The sequence below is a fragment of the Onychomys torridus genome, chromosome 1, assembly GCF_903995425.1.
Source record: "Onychomys torridus chromosome 1, mOncTor1.1, whole genome shotgun sequence".
Lineage (NCBI taxonomy): Eukaryota > Metazoa > Chordata > Mammalia > Rodentia > Cricetidae > Onychomys > Onychomys torridus.
Window position 1 is genome coordinate 178,566,179 of NC_050443.1, and position 20,203 is coordinate 178,586,381.

The 20,203-nt window shown below is 43.4% G+C and overlaps 1 protein-coding gene across 5 annotated transcripts in view; it reads right to left on the reverse strand.

The window, feature by feature from the left end:
- Positions 1-19,612, reverse strand: part of Shtn1 (shootin 1) — a 100,778-nt gene extending 81,166 nt beyond the window's left edge. The window contains exons 1-2 of one of the 5 annotated variants that reach the window (XR_004943668.1): positions 18,944-19,612; positions 3,346-3,398 (exon numbers count right to left, since the gene is read on the reverse strand). Coding sequence is in view for 3 of the 5 variants with exons in the window: in XM_036173907.1 (XP_036029800.1) it covers positions 3,346-3,398; positions 18,944-19,001 (111 nt within the window). In the remaining 2 variants the exon portion in view is untranslated. The remainder of the gene's footprint in view (positions 1-3,345; positions 3,399-18,943) is intronic. The other 4 variants (XR_004943669.1, XM_036173907.1, XM_036173928.1 and 1 more) reach the window with 4 other exon arrangements.
- Between the last annotated feature and the right edge of the window lie 591 nt (positions 19,613-20,203).

A 20,203-nucleotide genomic window follows, 5' to 3' on the forward strand; every position in this document is an offset into this window, starting at 1 on the left:
TCAGAATCTGTCACTACCTGTAGGTTCTCAGGAAACTCATTGAATCTCAAGTCCTTATGTGTGCTTGTGTAAAATGAAGCTAAGACAGTCTGAACCATTTTGTCATGGAGATAAGAGGGCACAGATGTCTCATAGTAGTCTGTAAATAGAGTGGCTTTGAGCACATCCACAGGGACATGGCAGCAGCCACCAGATCTTATCCAGAGGAACCAGACCTGCTGTCTCTCCATTGAGACAACAAGGCCTGCCATCAAGGATAAATAAACTTGCAGACACACAGTTGGGAGTAATACCTTGCCATTTCCCCCTCTTCCTCTATTTTGCCAAATTTCCCTACATTGAACTAACTATGACAAAAAGGAATTCTTCCAATGACTATCCACAATGGATTTAATTTAACTCTAGGCTGAGACCCCACAGAGGAAAGATGGCTGCGTGTATTTGTTGATGTAGACTGGATAAAGCTCATGCAGCCAGGCACAAGAAAGTGCTTTCCCAGAAAAAACAGTGTCTTCCATTTACTGCCTCCGGAACTAAAGCTGCTTTTACTCATTCTATGTCGTATAAAAGGCTTTTATTATATGCTTCTCTCCTTTGTAACACCCCCCACTTTGGGGAAAAATCTGCAGTAATAAGCAAGCCGGTCTTTTAATAGAAGGTAAACAGAGTGGGGTAGACTTAAAACCACCCACTCTTCTTTGTTTTTCCCAACACACAGCATTCCATATTGCTTTCATTTCTTTTCTTCTCATTTCTGTTAATAGTTATTTTTAAAGAATTAGGGCAGAAACAGGTCAATAATGCCTACAGATGCTGCAAATGCGTCAGGCCATCCTCTGCTCAGAGAAGAAGTAAACAGTTTACTGGGCCGAGGTTATTATTCCCAGTCCTTCTTTCAACCACCTATAATCCCATGTGCACCACAGACAGTTCACTGCAGACCACACTGAAGAAAGTGGCCCTGAGTTCAACAGTGCTGGTCACACCAACAGGGAAAGCAGGGGTTCATAGAACCACTCATTTTTTAGGGCACTTCGAGGTCTACAGATAATCATGGATTAAGAAACAGAAAAGAGAAAACAAAGCAAAGCACACAGTCTTTCCTCTTCTGTTGCAAGGTTTTCCTTCTCTTCCTTTCTCAGCCACATGAAGATATTCCAGCTTCTATGCCTCTTCCTATCTTACTTACATATACTTTTCATTTATTCTTATTGTGGATGTATGACATATGTGTGTACAACACAGGTATGTGTACATGCATACATTGGGAATCAGTCCTCACTTTCTACCATGGACAGTGATCAAACTCAGTGTTTTAACCTGCTGAGCCATCATGTCTGCTCACCTTATATATTCAGACAAGGTCAAACCATCCTCCTGCATGAACCCCTCCAATGTTAGCCCAACAGCAGATGCTTGGTTCTCCCCATCCGTGTTAGTCCAAAGGCAGATGCAACACAGACTCCACTGACCTCTTCCTGGAGCTGAAGTCTGAGCTAAGGGCAGCACGCTGTCTTCCTGAGCATTCCCCAGGAAATTCACTTTAAAATTGTGAGATGCCAGAGACCAGGGTCTAAGCACACCCTCTTGACTACTTCACATCCCTGGGGCTTCTGTGTTTGGGGGAGTTAGGGCAACAGAACTGAAAATCTTCTTTCAAACTACTCTCTGTGGCCTTCTTGCCTTAGAAAGATATATGTATCAGTTCCCTTTTTGAATGGAATTTTAAAAATCATCTACCATTCCCCTGGTAGCCTGAGAGAGGAAAGGAAATGAGATCTCAGAGAACACCAAAGATGAATTTACAAAGGCACAAAGGAGGGGCCGGAGAGACAGCGCAGTATTTGAAGGCAGTCACTGCTCTTACAGAGGACCCCAGTTCAGTTCCCAGCACTCACACTGGGTGCCTTATAACCACTAGGAACTCCTCTGCTGGCCTCTTTGGGCACCTGCACTCACATGCACATATCCACATATAGATACACCCATGCACATAATCAAGATAAAATAAAAATTGTTAAAAAGCAAGAAAGCCTTAAAGACTGGATTTAAAATAATGATCTAACAAGCAAATATAACTGTATCTGAGCTAAAGCACCTGCCATTACCTCCACCAGTCCAACTATGCCTAGGCAGCTGGCAAATCTGATGATTGAAAAATCTACTATGATTCCCAAGAGCTCAATAAATGAAGTACAAATATGCTACAGATTTGATAACTAGTTAGCTGCCTACTAAGTCTTGTTATAACCCTTTTCAGAAATCAGAAAGATGAGACATCAGAATCTCATTCTTATTAAAACCACCTCAGGCTGCTTTATTTATTTTCTGACATTAAAAAAAATATTTTGCCTATCTTATTTGATAAAAGTACTTCATTTAGTGATTGTAAGTAAGAAAAACCCATATTTAGATTTTAAATTTATATATAACTTTCATTTATATTTTAAAATAAATTCATAGTTCATGTTCTTCTATCCTATTTTATGTTTTCTATTTAGTTCCTCCATTTTTCTATTTTTTCCCTAGGTCAACAGGAGGGAAAAATACACATGTACATACAAGCATGTGCATGTGTGCCCATGCACACAAACATTCACAAATCTCTGTTTGCTTTTTGACATGGGGGTCTCAGTCTGTAGCCCAGACTAGCCTCAAACTCATGGTTATCCTGCCTTAGCCTCCCAAGTGCGAGGATTACAGTCTTAAAGCTCTCATACACAGCAAACACTCATAAATCTTAAGTAAACATTTTTAGAGATAAAAAGGACAGAGATTACAAAAATAAACAGAATTCATTTATTTCATAGTTCAAAACAAAACTTCTAGATCAAAATATTCATCATTCTTCCCCTGTACTCACACTGGGTATTTTTCAACTTTTGGTTTATCATTCACACAGACAGCAGGAGCAAATGCACACAAACGGTGTAGAGAGATAGCTGGGTAAAGAGCAATGCCTAGCTCCCTCTAGGACCCAACAAGCCTGGGTCCTACAAGCAAATGTCTCCAGCCTTTGAGTCCATCACCAGCATCCCAAGTCTGACTATTTATTAGGAGAAAAGTACAATTTGTGAGGACTTGTGTGGCTTGGCCTGGTGCCTTGCTACACATTTAACTGTGTACTTAATCTCCCAGGGCTGTGCCTACTGTGGCATGCCTGCTATTCTTTGCCATCTGGAGCCTGGAGTTGATATTAACTTGAACCACACATGCAAAAGAAAAGAAAAGAGAAAAAGAAAAGAAACCTCTCTCATTCACACTTAACTGAAATTGGTGGCTGAACAATGCAGTATGCTGCCCAGGCGTTCACGCTTGTAAGAAAAGGGAGGGTACAGTACGAACCTTCTCCTTTGTTTTCTGGTTCTCTGCTCGAAGGTCTTCATATTCCCCTATTGCTAAAAGAAAAAAAAAAGAAAGAAAGAAAGAAAGAAAGCAACGTTACAACTCTCAAAAGTTCACTGTGGGAAAACCTGTGAACTCAGCTGACCCCAGTAACTCTTCACTACATTCAGCAGAGTGGAGAGATCACCAAAGGGCTTCTGCTTTCAAGGCTCTGAGCCCACCACACTGAATTTCAGAGTTATCAGGAAGACCCACAGGCCAGAAGTGACATCGGAAAAGTCCTCCTCTGTGATCTCAGTACTTGCCTTGTGAGAGCACTCAGGCCCCTCCTCTCCCTCCCAACACTATCCATCTGGGTGCTAAAATCAGAGGTTTACTTAGAAATTAAAGTAGGCTTGCACACTCAACACAGTATCATTTGTCTATTCAGAACTGAAGGTTTATGGGATGGACATTGGACTGAGAATATCTGTTTCCAGACAAGACAGGCAGTGGCCGTGCCATGGCCAGAAACTGGCAACCTTTACTTCACTAAGGTGGGAATGCAGATTCCCAGACATGTGGGCAAGTGCTCATGAAGTAACCTGACCCCATCCCCGAAGTTCATATTTTAGTAAAACACCATTTTTAGGCTTCCTCAGAGTTGAGCCTAGGAAGTTTGGGACAATGGCCTAAGATAACAACGAGGCAGAGCCTCTTAGACCAGCCTAGTTAGTTCACCAGCCACTGAACAAGCCTGTCACTGAGAGCTAGGCTATCACTAGGCTGCATGTTCACCTTTGTAAAACTTTTAATTGGGATTTATCTTCTAAGAGTAGCTCAGTTTTTGGTTTTTTGGGGTTTTTTTGTTTGTTTGTTTTGTTTTGTTTTTTAGGTTCCTATTCCTATTAATAATCTAAAGACAGGAATAAAAGTCTGGGGCCAATAACTTCAATGGCATCCCAGATGGGCACCAGGCAGGGTGACACATGCCTGTAATCCCAGCATTAGAAAGACTGAGGCAGAAGGACCCACGCTGGCCTTAACAACCGTGCCTCAACCTTCCCTCCCTAAAAAGATCATCCCGTATTACCTGGTCATCAGCTCTAGCAATTCATGCTTACCACAACATTACAAATCAAGCCCTTCACACGGTCAAGCAGCGATTGAAGGGCTGGGGACTCACAGCAGAGCGCTATGGTACACACTTACAGACGCTACACACCCACCAAAGTCCTCAAGCATTAGACCACTCACAAAGCAGGTCTGAGCACACATGTAAAGACAGAGCCCTTCAGAAAACATTTACGTTTTCAACAGGAAAGAGTGGATGATAGACAAAGTGAAGCCCTCTGCCCTGGGCTCATCAATGCTCATCACACACATTCAAACAATGGAGTATGAACCAAACTGCCCTAGGATCTAGAAAATCATTGAAATGTGCCCCCTTTAACAGAAACAAACAAAAACCAAGAAAGAGATTTCCAAATATCATTGATGCTAATGGGTAGTAGACTATGGTCATGGCCCCAAATATCATTATTCTACCTAATACAGCTTCAAAACATAAAGATAAAAATATCTTATAGACAGATTTGACTTAAATTAGTTAGCATTTAAATACACCTGCAGGGCTAAGCAGAAGGCTCTGCTTGCCACAGAAATGTGAAGAATTTAGCTCAATTCCCCAGAACCTACATAAAGATGGGCACAGCAGCATACATCTCTAATCCCAGCATTCCTAAAGAGAGATGGGAGATGGAGATAGGAGAATCCTTAGTAGCTTGAGGGACAGCTAGCCTGGCACATACAGTGGTAAATAACAAAAAAAGAACCCCTATCCCAAACAAGGTAGACTGTGGGGACTGCCCCCCAAGGTTGTTCTTTGACTGCCTTGTATGCCTGTATCCACACACATATATATCATACTCACACCCAATTTTTTTTACTTAAAAATTTTAAAGTATCTATAGATGAAATTTAAAAATCAAAATTGGGCCAGTGAGATGGCCCATAGGGTAAAAGTACTTGCCATCGAGCCTGATAACCTGAGTTCAATTTCCAGTATCCACATGGTGAAAGGAGAGAACCAACTCCCAAGTTGTCCTCTGACTTCCACATATGCACTATGGTGTGAATGCACGTGTGCACATGCGCACGCGCGCGCGCGCGCGCGCACACACACACACACACACACACACACACACACATTGATTTAACACTGAATTATTAGTGACCTACTTTACTGACATACATATAAACAGTAATGGCTTATAAAACTATAATCTCATATTGACATTAAGAAATAAGATTTTTTTTTTCTATTTACAAGATCAAATAATGACTTGGAAAGCTTTTCTAAAATACTCACACCACGCTTCCATTATACTGCCAATAGACTCAGACGAAACATGATAAACTCCTAATTGCTGGCTCTTTGTTAAAAGCATTAATTAAGAACCCTTCACCTATAATATTTTAATAGAAACCACAGAAAAGATGCTTTCTTATAACTATGTGCAACTGTAACATAAAACAAAAAGCAAGTACCTAAGTAAGGGAAAATACAGAAAGAGTATAATGACCTTGGTTACAGTTGGGGATAGCAGGGGTATGAGTCACAAAAGGAAAGAAAAATGTTTATTTCATTGAAGTTAAAAAAACACAGCTCACTCCTAAAAAACATTCATGCACACACACAAATGCAAACATATGAATATGTATCATCCTAATTAAGGTCTATTGTTGTCATCATCAATGAAATGGCCTCTATTACTAAGGTACTTCTTTTTTTTTTAAATTATGTGTATGTGTGTTTGTGCAGTCTCCTGCAGAGGCCAGAAGGAGGCACTGGATCACCTAAGGCAAGAGTTGGGGGTGGTTGTGAGCCACCTGATGTGGGTGCTGGAAACCAAACTCAGGTCCTCTGTAACACAGCAGCAAGTGTTCTTCACCTCATAGCCACCTCTCCACCCCCTCAGCTACTTCTTTTATGGCATGGTAAGAGGCTTCACAAAAAGCATTCTTTTCCTGCTTCTGAACTGGCTAGCAGTTTGAAACATTTAAGGTAAGTGTGCACAGCTCAAGTTTGGCAAGAGCTATCCTTTGAAGCAATGCCTCATACAAACATGACAGGAAAGACAGCTCTGAAAGACTTTACACCTCAGTTTACCAGCTTTATGTATGTCACCATACAGACAGAACAGTAATTAAATGAGCACATATTGGCTGGGAGTCCCTGAGCAAGCCAGTTCATCTCACTGAGCCTCAGCTTCCTGGTATGGATTGGTAGTCTTATCGTGGGGAGTAAATGAGTTAACATATGCGTATTGTCCATTATCAGCCATGGTAATTGCTACCAAAACTGCAAAACTTGCCAGATCCTGAGTGAATAACAAAAGAATGTCCTAGGTTTCAAGGTTACATTGACCACCCCCCTAATCAGGAGACTACTATCTCCACCAAGCAGGAGTGGGGAAGCAAGCTAACACATTGAAAGCCATTTGTCACAACGAATCCTGGCAAGGGTGTGGAAGCATGCCTGACAACCAGACTTTTCAATACACCTGAGCCAGCTGGAGAGCTTCGCAATCACGGGCCCTGGACCCCTCTCCACAGTGGGTGCCTCTTCCACCCCAGGGTGATTTGCTGAGTCTAGGGTGAAGTTTGGTCATCTCTTCTGCTTTGTTTTTAAAGAAGTAAGCTCCCTCATGTGCAGTCAGTGTAAGGAACAACCGCTTAACTGTATGAAATAGACGAAAAGAGAGGATGTTGGAGAAAACAAGAAGAATATTGGGCAGAGCACGCGTTTCAAGAATCACGCTGGTTTTCCATTTTCTAAATCCCTAATGCTGAAGGAAGCCATCTGTAGCAGGCTTTCTCTTTGAGCCACCAACCAGCTCCCAAATAAAGACTCAGAGACTTATTATTAATTGTGAATCCTTGGTTTTTAGCTTAGGCTTGTCGCACTAGCTCTTATAACTTAATTTAGCTGTTTCTGTTCATCTACGTTTTGCCTCGGGGCTTTTTACTTTTCTTTCATTCTGTATGTCCTGCTTTCCTGCTTACTCTATGTCTGTCTGTCTGGCCCCAGGTAGCCTGGTTGGCTTCGCCTTTCTCACTGCCCTCCAGCCCCGCCTATCCCTCCTCTGCCTAGCTATTGGCTATTCAGCATTTTATTAGACTAATCAGGTGCCTTAGGCAGGCAAGGTGAAACAGCAACACATCTTTACATAGTTAAACAAACACAGCATAAACAAATGCTACACATCTTTACATAGTTAAACAATTATTCTGCAACACCAACAAATGTAACACATCTTTATTTGGTTAAACAAATATTCTATTCCACAACAGCCCTTTTCTTCCCAAGTCACAAACTACGACACAGCCAGCCCAGGAAGCAATGAGGTAGATAGACACAGCTGTCTCAGAAACACGACAACTCAACTTCCTAACTATAAACTGCCCACATCCCCTCCGGAGAAGGTCAACAGCCATCACAGTCACCCAGACCTGCCTGTTTTAGCTCTCCAAATCTAGCAAACCTCTGGGTGCCAGCCAGGCCACTTGCCCTGGACCCCTCTAGCATCATCCCCAGATCAACACTTGGAACAATGCTTTCCAGAGTTTCTGGAAATATTTTCTGCTGCACCAATGAAGTCTCCCCAAACCACTCCCTTTGCAATGAAATTTAACTGTCATTTCTTCTAGGAAGCTCTTCTTGTATGTCTCAGGCAAAATCAGCACTTATATCTTAATATGCTACCAGAGTGCACTACTCATACAGAGGCTGAGCACCCTGAGATACCAAAGTCTGAGGTGTGAAAGGCTCCAAACTTGAAAACTTTTTGAAGGCACAGTTCCAGATTTTGGAGCATTTGGGACTTCACATTTTCAAATCAGGAACAATAAAATAGTAAATTCTATACAAATAATCCCAAATCCAAAAAGATCCAATATGAGAAACAAGTATTATACTCTGCTTAAATCCCTGTGCATAACATTATACATTATCTACACGTCTTTCTGCTAGCCTTTTCTCCCCACTCAATTGAATGAGCTCTGCCTATGTCATCAGAATTCCAAACTCAGAGTCCACACCTATGCCGAATGGATGAACGAAAGGCTCATACAAACATATGATGCAAAATAATCAAGCCAAATATATTAACATCTCCATTTTAGAAATGAAAATATGGATGCATAGAGATGTCACACCTGCAATAGGAAGTGGAGGTAGACCGTGTCTACTGATTCCCAGTGTCACTCATGGCAACTGATGTTGGTAAGAGTAGTATCAGTGTGTAACCTGACAGCACACTAGATGGGAAATAGTCCTTTAGGGTAAAGACTATGTCTTTATCCACCCAGATGTCTGCATCTAGGACAGGGCCTGACTTAAAATAAGCATTGACTGAGGAGGGAGAATGAATCTGCATTCACTTGAGCATATCCTCAATAGTCAAGCATTCTCTTTACCAGGCACAGTCTATCTATCTCATTGTATGCTACATCAAGACACAATAAAAAAAGGTAGTCTTAAATAACAAACAAATGTATCCAGAAAGAAAAGCACAGCAACACTGTATCCTGACATTTCCTAATGCAGATTTGTATCCATGGCTGAGTCTGCCTGTCAGACTCAGGGAGCCTTGAAACCTTGCTAATGGGAGATGATGGCTAGAGTCATAAAGGCGCTGTTCAATTAGGACAGGCTCCCCTTCTGCTCATGTCCCAGTGGATCCTCCACTTAGAGCCAGAGTTGAGAGGGAAGCCATTTATACCTCACTTGTTAATTAAATCATTATAAAAGCCAGGGGTGGGGGACCTCCAGGAAAGCTGATTTAAAAAAAAAAAAAAAGGACAGACTTCTTATCAGGAAAGGAATTGTGGCAGGCCTGAGCTTCGACAACACTGGGTGGAACACATGTCAGTGCTAATAAAGAATAATGTTGAAGAACTCTCAATAAGCCATATGAATGGCTTCAAATTAAACAACAGGAAGGAAGGAAACTAAGTATCTTTACAGTCTATATATCTATTACACATATACATATATTAATGTATACTACATATATGTATGTCTGATTTCTAGCATATAGGCTTGTACATCACACAATCTCCATAACAACAACAAAAACCAAATAAATGGCACAGCAACAACCCTCTTAGATCCATCAGAGAATTGAGGTCACAGGGCAAGCCCCACCCCTGCCACTGGAGACACAAGGGCAGCACAGAGGCATACAACTTATAACAGTGAGTGCCTGGAACTAGAACCCAGACAGGAAAATCTAGGCTGTATTTGCCCAAATGTGGAGGCTTGATTTGTACAGATTTGAGTTTAAAATGTCCTAGAGGTGGGGAATTGGAAGGATAGGTTAGTAGAGAAAAGTTTTTGTTTCATGTCCTAGAACCCTAAGAGGTTCCTGCTACTTCCTTTATGTAGCATGAATCTTAAAGAGTCTTATTAATAAAAACAAACCTGAGGCCAGTTATTGGGGTGAATGATGGAAGATCAGAGAAGCAGAACAAGCCACAGCTAACCTCACCTCACCAGTTCCTCAGCTGATCCTGTTTCCTCAGACTGGAAGCCTCTGTGTCCTTATCCAAATGAATCTCAGCTGAACTGCTTCTCGAAAGCCTGAATGCTTAACCAGCCTAGTTCCTGGTTTTCACGCCTTATATACTTGCTTTCTGCCCTCACTTCCTGGGATTAAAGGCTCACTTTCTGGGATTAAAGGCATGTGTCACCACACCTGGCTGTTTCCAGTGTGGCCTTCAACTCACAGAGATCCAGATGGATTTCTGCCTCTGGAATGCTAGGATTAAAGGTGTGAGTGCCACCATTTTCTAGCCTCTGTATCTAGTGGCTGTTCTGTTCTCTGACCCCAGATAAGTTTATTAAAGGTGCACAGTATTTTGGGGAACACAAACCACCACATTAGATGTAGCTGTTCTATAAATGATGCTCAGAGAACTCTGTTCCTGACTTTTTTTGGACACAGGGTCTCTCACTACATAGTCCTAGCTGATCTGGAACTCACTACATGGACCGGGCTGCCCTCAAACTCACAAATATCCACCTGTCTCTGACTCCCTGTCCTATGATTAAAGGCATGGCCACCATCCCCAGCTTGCCACTCTGTTCTTAAGACCTGATCACAAGAGAAACTGCTTTACCAGAGCCTAACACCTTGGAGGAGGGAAGGACAGAGAATTCATGAGACCATAGACCCAGGGCAGGTTCTTTAACTCCCTATCCCAGGCCTATGATGTAATCACAGAACACAGAGACAGCCAAGCCTTACCAATACAAATGTTTACAGATTTTTTCATAATTAACGAAATTTAGGACCACCCAAGATATTCTTTAATAAGTGGATAAATAAACAAACTGTGGTACATCCATACAAATGGAATATTATTCAGCGAAGCGATATGAACTATCAGGTCACAAAAAGACCTACCTAGTACTAAATGAAACAGTCACTATGAATGGCCACATGCATGGCATGAGTCCAACTACAATGTTCTAGAAAGAGCAATAAAGGGATCTGTGGTCATTAACAGTTTGAGAAAGGAGCAGTGAGTAACTAGAGTGTATGGAGATCCTGGAGCAGGGAAGCTATTCTGTGTGACATCTGCAATGGCGGGTCCACACCTACTGCTTAGACCCCACAAAAGTCCAGTACAGAGAGTGAACCCTGGGCCAGCAAGAGGAACTCGCTGGTAAAGGAGCTTGTCACAAGTCTGGTGACATGAGTTTGAGGCCCAGAACCCAGGAAAAGGTGAAAGTAGAGAATCAAATCCACCAAGTTGTCCTCTGACCTCACCATGAACTCCATGGCACATCTATACCCACACTTCATACACACACACACACACACACACACACACACACACACACACACACACCTGCACACATACACCTGCTTCTGCACATCTGCAGCTACACATACACACATACATGTAGTGGGTAGCCATTCCAGCCTTGGCCTGGAAGTTCCAACCCCCACTGAGGCTTCGATAATGGTCACGCCCACAAGGCAGAGCTGAGGGAGGAAGCTGAAGACCCAGGATCGAGAGGAGAGGCTTCTCTTGGTTCCAGGACCCTGGACGCTGGAGGTGGACCGAGCAGAGTTCTCCAGAGAACACCGCCAGACTGAGCCATACATTTGCAAGACCCTGCAACCTATCCCTTCATTTGTAAGTTACCCCACAAAATAAACCTCCCTTTTAATTACGTAGCATGGCCTTAATAATTTCACCAATACATACACACCTGCACAATATACCTATACACCTGCATAACACACACCTACACACGTACATACTCACATGTACACCTGCACACCTGCAGCTACATACACACACACACCTACACATGTACATCTACACACCTGTAGCTACACACACACTCACACACACACACAGCTCACACCTCACACCTACAGCACATACACACACAAAAAAATTAGATATGTTTAAAAAAAGCTGCAAAGACAGCACAGCCAGCAGGGGATTCTCTACAGGATCATCATGAACACTCAGATCCCAAATGTTTCTTATGGTTGATTGTTGTCTGTTGGGCTTGGAATTCCAGAATTTAGAGGCAGGGGCAGGAAGACCACTGCAAATGTGAGGTCATCCTGACTTCATACCGAGTACTGGGCCAGCCTGGACTATAGAGTAAGAACCTGTTTCTAGGAAGGAAGAAAGGAAGGAAGGAAGGAAGGAAGGAAGGAAGGAAGGAAGGAAGGAAGGAAGGAAGGAAAAAGGGAAACACAAAATGATTGGCTATCTACCTATAACCAGCAATTACCATCCTGTAACCTTTTGTCATCTCTAGATTACTTATAGTGTCCAATTCAATGTAAATTCTATATAAATAGTTGTTATATCACAATATTTAAGACAAATTATAAGAAAACTTTTTATCAAGTATTTTCTTTTTAAAATTGTATATTTTTTTTATGTGCAGGGATGTTTTGCTTGCACACATGTCTGTGTACCACATGTGTGCCTAGTGCCTACGGAGGCCAGAGGAGGGCCTCAGATGTTTTCAATCTGAAGTTGATTGAATCTATACAGTGAGATCCATTGACATTATGGGCAGGGGCTCCAGAATGTGAAGAGTTCCTATATATCCCCTAATGCATTTTGCATTAGTATGGAATATTTGGTAAATTCTGGGCCCTAGTCACACACTGTGATAACCCAAATTCCACATTTTATTCAGACTTCCTTATTTTATCTATGTCTGTAGAAGCATTTTTCTTTGGGATGCCAGCTCACAAAAAACAACATGGAGACATTATTAATTATGAAAGCTTGACCTATAGCTTAGGTTTGTCCCACTGGCTTTTATAACTTAAATTATCCCATTTATATTAATCTATGCTTTGCCTCGTGGCTTTTTAACTCTCTTCCACCTTGCACCTCTTGTTTCCTCTCTATATCCCCTGGCATTTCTCTCACGACTAGATTCATCTCCCCCTCTTCTCTCTCTGCCTGGAAGTTCCGCCTAACCTCTTCCTGCCTAGCTATTGACCCTTCAACTCCTTATTAAACCAGTCAGAAGGTGCCTTGGCAAAAACACATCTTCACAGTGTACAAAAAAGATTATTCAACAACATATGTCCTTTTCCCAGTACTGACAATGAGATTTCACACTCCATTTGAATGTCTTACATCCTTAGGCCCTTCTTCGCTTTGGTCCCCACTTTCATGACTTTGACAAATTCTTCTTATTGTATTAAAGCACTTTTCTTTTTTAAATTTGGGGGTAGGTTGTTCATTTTGAGTTGTTTTGTTTTGTTTTTCCAGTGAGATGGGAGAGACAAGGCCTCAAGTAGCCCAGGCTAGTCTCAAACTCACTGTATAGATGAGAATTACTCCGAACTTGAGATGCTCCTGTGGCACTGCCATGCCTGGACTGTTGCCTGTCCCTTTGCTGAGACCTTGACAGCTTAAAGGAGTGAAGCTACCTCAGCCAGATTTTTTTCTGATGTTTTCGTTAAGAGTACATGGGACTTTGCCAGGCAGTGGTAGTACATGCCTTTAATCCCAGCACTCAGGAGGCAGAGGCAGGCAGATCTTTGTGAGTTCAAAGCCAACCTGGTATACAGAGCGAGATCCAGGACAGCCACCAAAACTATACAAAGAAACCCTGCCTCAAGGGAGAAAAAAAAAAAGTACATGGGACTTAAAGATTTTTAAGAGAAAATCAGAGATAAAATGTCAGTTTCATCACATCCCACACACATTATTTTGTGTTATGGGCTATGTCTTGTTTGTTTTTAATTGCTCCAACATTGGGCAGTGGACAACTCTTCAGTTGGCTTCTATATCTCTTGTTGCCAACATGTGAGAATATTAGTTTGAACACTTCCTTAGTTTTGGGAACCACAGGATGTCCCCAGGCTCAGCTTGCATATTTGGGTATCTTGATCATGAAATCAGCCATTTCCCTTGGAAGCCCTATTTCTTTTTTGGGGGGCATTATTAGCACCCATGTTCTGAGTGATAAATATGTTCTAATATATCTAACATAAACAGGCATATTTCTATATGTAACAATCTATGTCTACACTAAGCTAATACAAGTTCATATAGATGGCTTCAACTCTAGTCCATTACCAAAAGCATGATTTTTAATAAGAAAAACAAAACAAAACAAACAAAAAAAAACAGCCTTGGTTCTCCCAAGGTCAAGGTATAAAACTTCTCTTTAGAGCAATAGTAAAGTATAGATTGAGGAAAAATGGGTTAGGAGAAAGAGAACATTGTATGTTTCATTTTTATGTTATGTTAATATTTTTAAAACAAAAGGAAGATCCAGTTCCCTGGGAGTGGTGCTAATAGAGATGGGAGCTCCAAGCGCCAGGCCTGGCTCCAGCCCATGGAGGCCCATCTCCTGGAGGACCTGGACATTGTCTCCATCATACTGCTGACGACCTTGGAAGTAAACTAGTTCTAAAAACCAGCTGGTGACTCAGAAGCAAGCAACTCCTGGACCACACTTAGAAAGACAGTGCTGAAAAACCACGTTTGTGCATGAAGCCATGGCATTTCAGATTGCCTTCTCCTGAGTGGCTTTGAATGGACTGCCCAGGACTGGTACCTCAGCTTCACGTGCTAATATGGCCATGCAACAGGCCCTTTCTATCACAACAGTGCCCCGCTGTTTTCTCCCCAAGCTAAAGGACTCCTGGACAAAAGCACCCATGAGTCACTAGCTCTAGGAAGAAGCTGAATCTTAAGAATCAGCTTTGTGTTAACCAACCCTAAGTACTGGAATTTGGTGATAAATGCCCATAATCTGAGTACTTGGGAAGTAGAGGCAGAAGAATCAGGAGTTCAAGGTCATCTTCTGCTCTACAGACTTCGAGGCCAACATGAACTTCCTGGGACCATGTCTCAAAAAATAAAAATCTTACCCTAGAATATTTGTTTTAAGTAGCATTTGCCCAAGAATGGCCATCACTTTTGGTTTTCATTGTCATTGTTTGGTCTTTTCTGAGAATACCTTTATTAGGTAGTTCAGTGGCAGAATACTTGCCCAACATATATAAGGGTTTGGGTCTCATCCTTAGCATTGAGAAGCATGAAAGGGGAGAGAAGAAGAGGGAAGAAAGAGGGAAAGGCACACCCATATTTTGAAATGGCAACCACTCTTCCACACATCACCAGATTCCAAACAGCACTGCCATGTAGCTGGAGACCTTTTCTCCAGCCCCCGCCAAGCCCCGTTAGTCCAAAAGCCCACTTATAAAATAAACACACACACACACACACACACACGCTTATATTATTTAAACTGCTTGGCCATTAGCTCAGGCCTACCATTGTCTAGCTCTTACTCTTATATTCAGCCCATTTCTATGAATCTATACTTTGCCATGTGGCTCATGGCTTACTGGTACCTTACATCTCCCTTGTCATGTCAGCCGCTGGCAGGTCTCTCCGCCTCAGTCTTCTACTTCCCAGAATCCTCTTCTCTACTTGTCTGACCTATACTTCCTGCCTGGCTACTGTATTTTATTTATACAGAGCGATAGCCATAGCACTGCCATGTTATGTTGACCAGCCTAATAGTTATCTATTGCTTGGGTCAGACCCTTCAATGGTGGTGGCCCATTCTGCTTTGGACAGCAATAGTAATGCATGGTTTTTGTGGAGGATGCCATTCAAGCTGCTACCTGACCAAAAGGTCATATAAGTCAACCAGACACTCCTATTGGATTATATACTGTCTCCAGACACAGAACTCATCACCAGCAGGAACCAGGCCTTATTCACTGGTCTCTAATGCTTGCCCAGTGCCTGGCTATGAATATTCAGTGTATGCGTGTTGAATAAATCACACAGAAAGCCGTGTACCTTCAACAAATGCTGAACTAAGTCTATCATTTACCAAAAGAATTCTACAGAGAAAGAAAATTGTATGATGTTTTGTAAGGGAAATGTCCACTTTGATAGCTGGGAAATATGCATCGGAAATAGTATCCTAAGTTGCCATTTCTCCATGCATTAACGATGTCAATCAGCCCAATAAAATAAAGCCCATGGAGAAAAAAAAGACAAAAGGAGAATTACCTCATTACCTCAGCATCTGCTTGAACATAAAAAAAAAAAAAAAAAAAAATCACACACTGGCTAATTTTTTTTAAGGGACATAATATAACTTTCTAGAAAGACATAATATACCTAATTATACCATTCAGTAGACAGGAACATACAATGTTGTGAAGTAATTCAGAAGTGGGTGTGCTTTCTAAGACACGGAGCTTGGGGAATGGTACATATAAATTAGTGATTGTTCATATTATGACAGACTCAGTCATTGCACTTCACAACTTCCGTCAAGCCCAACCTTATTCTCAGCACTGAGGGCTTCCCATGAGAGAAGATTATTGTCAGTTCTGCAGTACACACAGCAGCCTCCTTCCTCCCGGGCAATAGGTTCAAGTTTTAGACTTAAAACTCATTAAAGGGGGAACCACATGAGGAGACAAAAACGGCCAATAAATATGGAAAGACTCAAACTTCACTAATAGTCAGAGGAATATACATTTTTTTTAAGCTGAGGATGGAACCCAGGGCCTTACCACTGAACTAAATCCCCAACCCGGCAATATACATTTTAAAGGAGGCATTTTGCCAGTTCCAATGTCAAAAATTCAGAAACTTGTCAGGCTGTCCAACTGATAACGATTACTGTCAGCCAATGTTAACCAGTATATGTTGATGAGGGCACTGCTAGGGAACACAAACTGGTACAACTATTAACAGAGGAACGCTTCTGCACTGAATGACATAATTTCATAATACGCATGCCATCAAATCCAACAATCCCATTTCTAAGAACCTATCCTAGAAAAAATAACAGTCTATTTATTTGCATGTCTCTTTGATTAATGACTGTCTACTGGACAAGAAACTTTCTCTAAGAGCCAGGATAGTCTGAGTCACTATCTATAGCTACTTGTTCTAGAACTTGGGCCCCATATGTAAGTAACTGGTAGTTGTTAAAGAGACAAAAGTATGTGTTTACTCAGCATTAAACAAGGAAAATAGAGCAAACAATCAAATGTTCTTCTTGTTCACATTACATGGGGAAATTAAAATTATGACTCACCATGGCAACAACCCACCATCAATATAAAAAAGTGACCTTAGTGTACCCAAAGCCCTGGTGGCCATGTTTACATCCCTAGCTTCCCAGTTAATTCCACAGGTCAAACAGCCATTAAATACTCTTAAGTCTTTATCACTGTCTGTCTGACAAACACATTCTGGTTTCAAGATATGAAAATCTCACCATAGGCTGAACAACCCTAACACCCATGTGACAAGTCTCAATGTCAGAGTGTGTGTGTGTGTGTGTGTGTGTGTGTGTGTGTGTGTGTGTGAGAGAGAGAGAGAGAGAGAGAGAGAGAGAGAGAGAGAGAGAGAGAGGGAGGGATCTCAAGAAACACAAAACTAGGTTCTATTACTTCTGGCTCAAGTCCTCCATCAGGAAAATCAGCCTTTAGAAATACCAAGGCCTGGATTTGTTTTTTAATATAACAGGACAACACAACAGAATGAGCTGGAAACCTAGGAATCCTCCCTTCTTCAAACATCAGTCCAGCAAAGGGCCAGAGAAGGTTTTTGTAAGTGTAGGCATCCTTAAGTGTACTCTGAGAATTACAAACAGAATAAGAGGAAATAATATTTTATTTTGTTTTATAATCATTTGTAAACTCACCATCCATCAAAAGATCTGGTATTGACTAATAGTGAAAGTTATGTTAAGTCTAGGATAATGAATCAAAAGTCTTCATGTTGTGAAACACAAGAAAGTGTTATTCAAAATACTCATGAAATCCAGTTCTCCATTTAAAAAAAAAAAAAAAAAAGACCGACTTGAGAGATTCCACATAAGGCAATCTGTCCATCTACTGGAGTCACAGGTGCTGTGTGGGTTGACTTGGGGCTAATTGTGACAAGAGAGGAAAGTGAAAGCAATTAACACCCATTCAGGGTTTCTAGATGCTAGATAGAGAGAAGCGTGCTACATCCATTTCAGTGAGGTTAGGTAACTCCCCCGAGGTGACACAGTACAGTGCTGTGGAGACCTTTTTGCCCGGAGCGTTGACACTATGGCTGATGGATTTGAAAAGCAGCAGCTCAAGTCCTTGATAGGACCGCCAAACCACCTGGTTTAGCCAGTCTTTAGTCACATGCTCAAGGAAGGGGAGACACCAACTTCACAGAGTTGGTGAGCTGCTGAGCCAAGGGAAGTGAAAGGACCAGACCAGCTGACCACTAAGAAGGGCCCTTCCAGCATCAGCAAGTCCCTCAACGAAGAGCATGCCCTGCACACTTTTACTTCCTAAGCCTATGTGCTTCCTCTTTCTTGACCCATATTTTCAAACCACCCTTTGAGCGGGATAATTAACCGATTTTTTTTTTTTTAAGTGTGTCAGGTTAACTGGTTCTAGGATCTGGCTTTGTTCACCAACGTGCTCATGACAATCATCAGCTATCAAGCAGTAGAGAAAGGCATGCAATACGGCCTGGCTTTCTGGCACCCAACACCAGCCCCGCTCCCTCAGAAAGCCCCATACAGGCAGGGTGTCGAATCACTGACTAATAAATTGCTAAAAATGGGAAGTGATGAGAACACATCAGTGGCCTAAAAAAAATCCCAGCTGGGTAAAGAAAAAGGAACTAGACCGAACCCCCAAAGAAAAGCTGAGAAAGCTGAAGGCCCAGGAATGCTAAAGTGTGCAAGGGTGGGGTCTCAGCGGAGCTGCCACCCAGCGCCCAGCCCTGCTCGCTTCTCCCGCGTGGACTGGGGTGCGAGCCGTGACCCTGTCCATTCCCGATGCGTGCCCCTTCCCCCCGGGCTCGCGATCCCCAGTCCCACTGAGGGGAAACGCTCCGGCTCCTCCGCCCAGGGCTCTGCGTGGCGCGTGGAGCTCGGCGAGCGCTTCACCGCGGGTGAGCTGCGGGGAGACTGCGTCGGCCTCACGATCCCGGGGCCCTGGCTGGCACCTGCGGCAGCGCTCGGAGGTGTCCCGCCCGAGGCCGCGGCTCCCGCACCTGCGCCCGCCGGCCCGCCTACCTTGCTCCTTTAAGCTGGTGATGAGCTGCAGCTGCTTCTCCTCGTCCGAGCTGTTCATTTTGGCGGGTGGGGCTGGGGATAAAAGGCAAGAGGGAGAGGCGAGGGGGACACGGGGGAGGGGGAGCAGAAAGCAAGACGCCGGTGGCGTGGCGTGCGGCTGCACTACCCGGAAGTTGGGATCGCTCCCGCTCCTCCTGCTCCTCCTCCTCCTCCTCCTCCTGGCGCGCAGCACGCGGTGAGATCATCCCGCGTACCTACTCGCGGGCCGCTGCTGCTCCACCTGCGGCGGGCGGGCCTGGGCGCTGGGCCCGGGAGGGGCGTAGGCCTAGAAGGCGGGTCAGGTGTCACGGCCCCAGGGCGCCTGCGATCCTCCCAGGGTTGTGTGCGTCCCTGCGTGTGGCCTCCGCTGCGCACTGCTTCCAACCCCAGTGCGCGCTCCAAGGAGACCCGGCTTCGCCATCCAAGAGCTGGACAGCAGATCTGAGCGGGACCTGACGTCCAGGCTCCTGCCCTAGCTCCCACGCACTGCTATCCGGCCAGGGCTGGAAAACCTCTGTTGTACACGGAGCACCTTAAGGCCAGCTCTCCCAGGAGGTGCATGTTGCGGGCTGTCTGCCTAATTGAGTCACTTCACAGTCCTGGGGGGAGGGCGTGGCAGTCTGGTCATAGTTCCTCCGCGGGTTTCCATCCCTCATACTAATGTGAAGAGTGGGGTGGACAGAACCTGGGCCCTGCTTCACAGGCCTCACCATGCCTAAACTGCTGTGAAGATCATCTGGTTCCGGTGGGAGGACCTTCTGTCTTGGGGAGGCTGGCACTGCATTCTGAATGCCCAAGGTCACTTGGTTGCGTGGCAGGGAGCCTAGTGTGTAATGATACACAGCTCTTGCCCCTCTTAAGGACCATCGGTGTGGTTACCCCCAGCTCTGGGGTAGGCCCTGACAAAGAAAGCCAGGCAGACTTGTCTCTCTTCAATTCTAGTTCTAGTAACCTTTGCTTGAATCTCCAGCACTCTGGAATGGGAATAACAATGCATTACTCTCCAAGAATTTGAAAAATTGAACAGGGAGAGGAATTTGACTACAACATCAAATTCAGTATGAAGAATAGGAATTCTTGTCTAGCATGAGCCAAGGCCTTATGTTCTACGCTGCTGTGTTCTGTGCGATTTTGATTTTATGATTACAGGTGTTATGGCTACTAATTACAAGACAAGAAAGGCACAGTTCTTTATTCCAATCATTAAGCGCCCAAGATAAA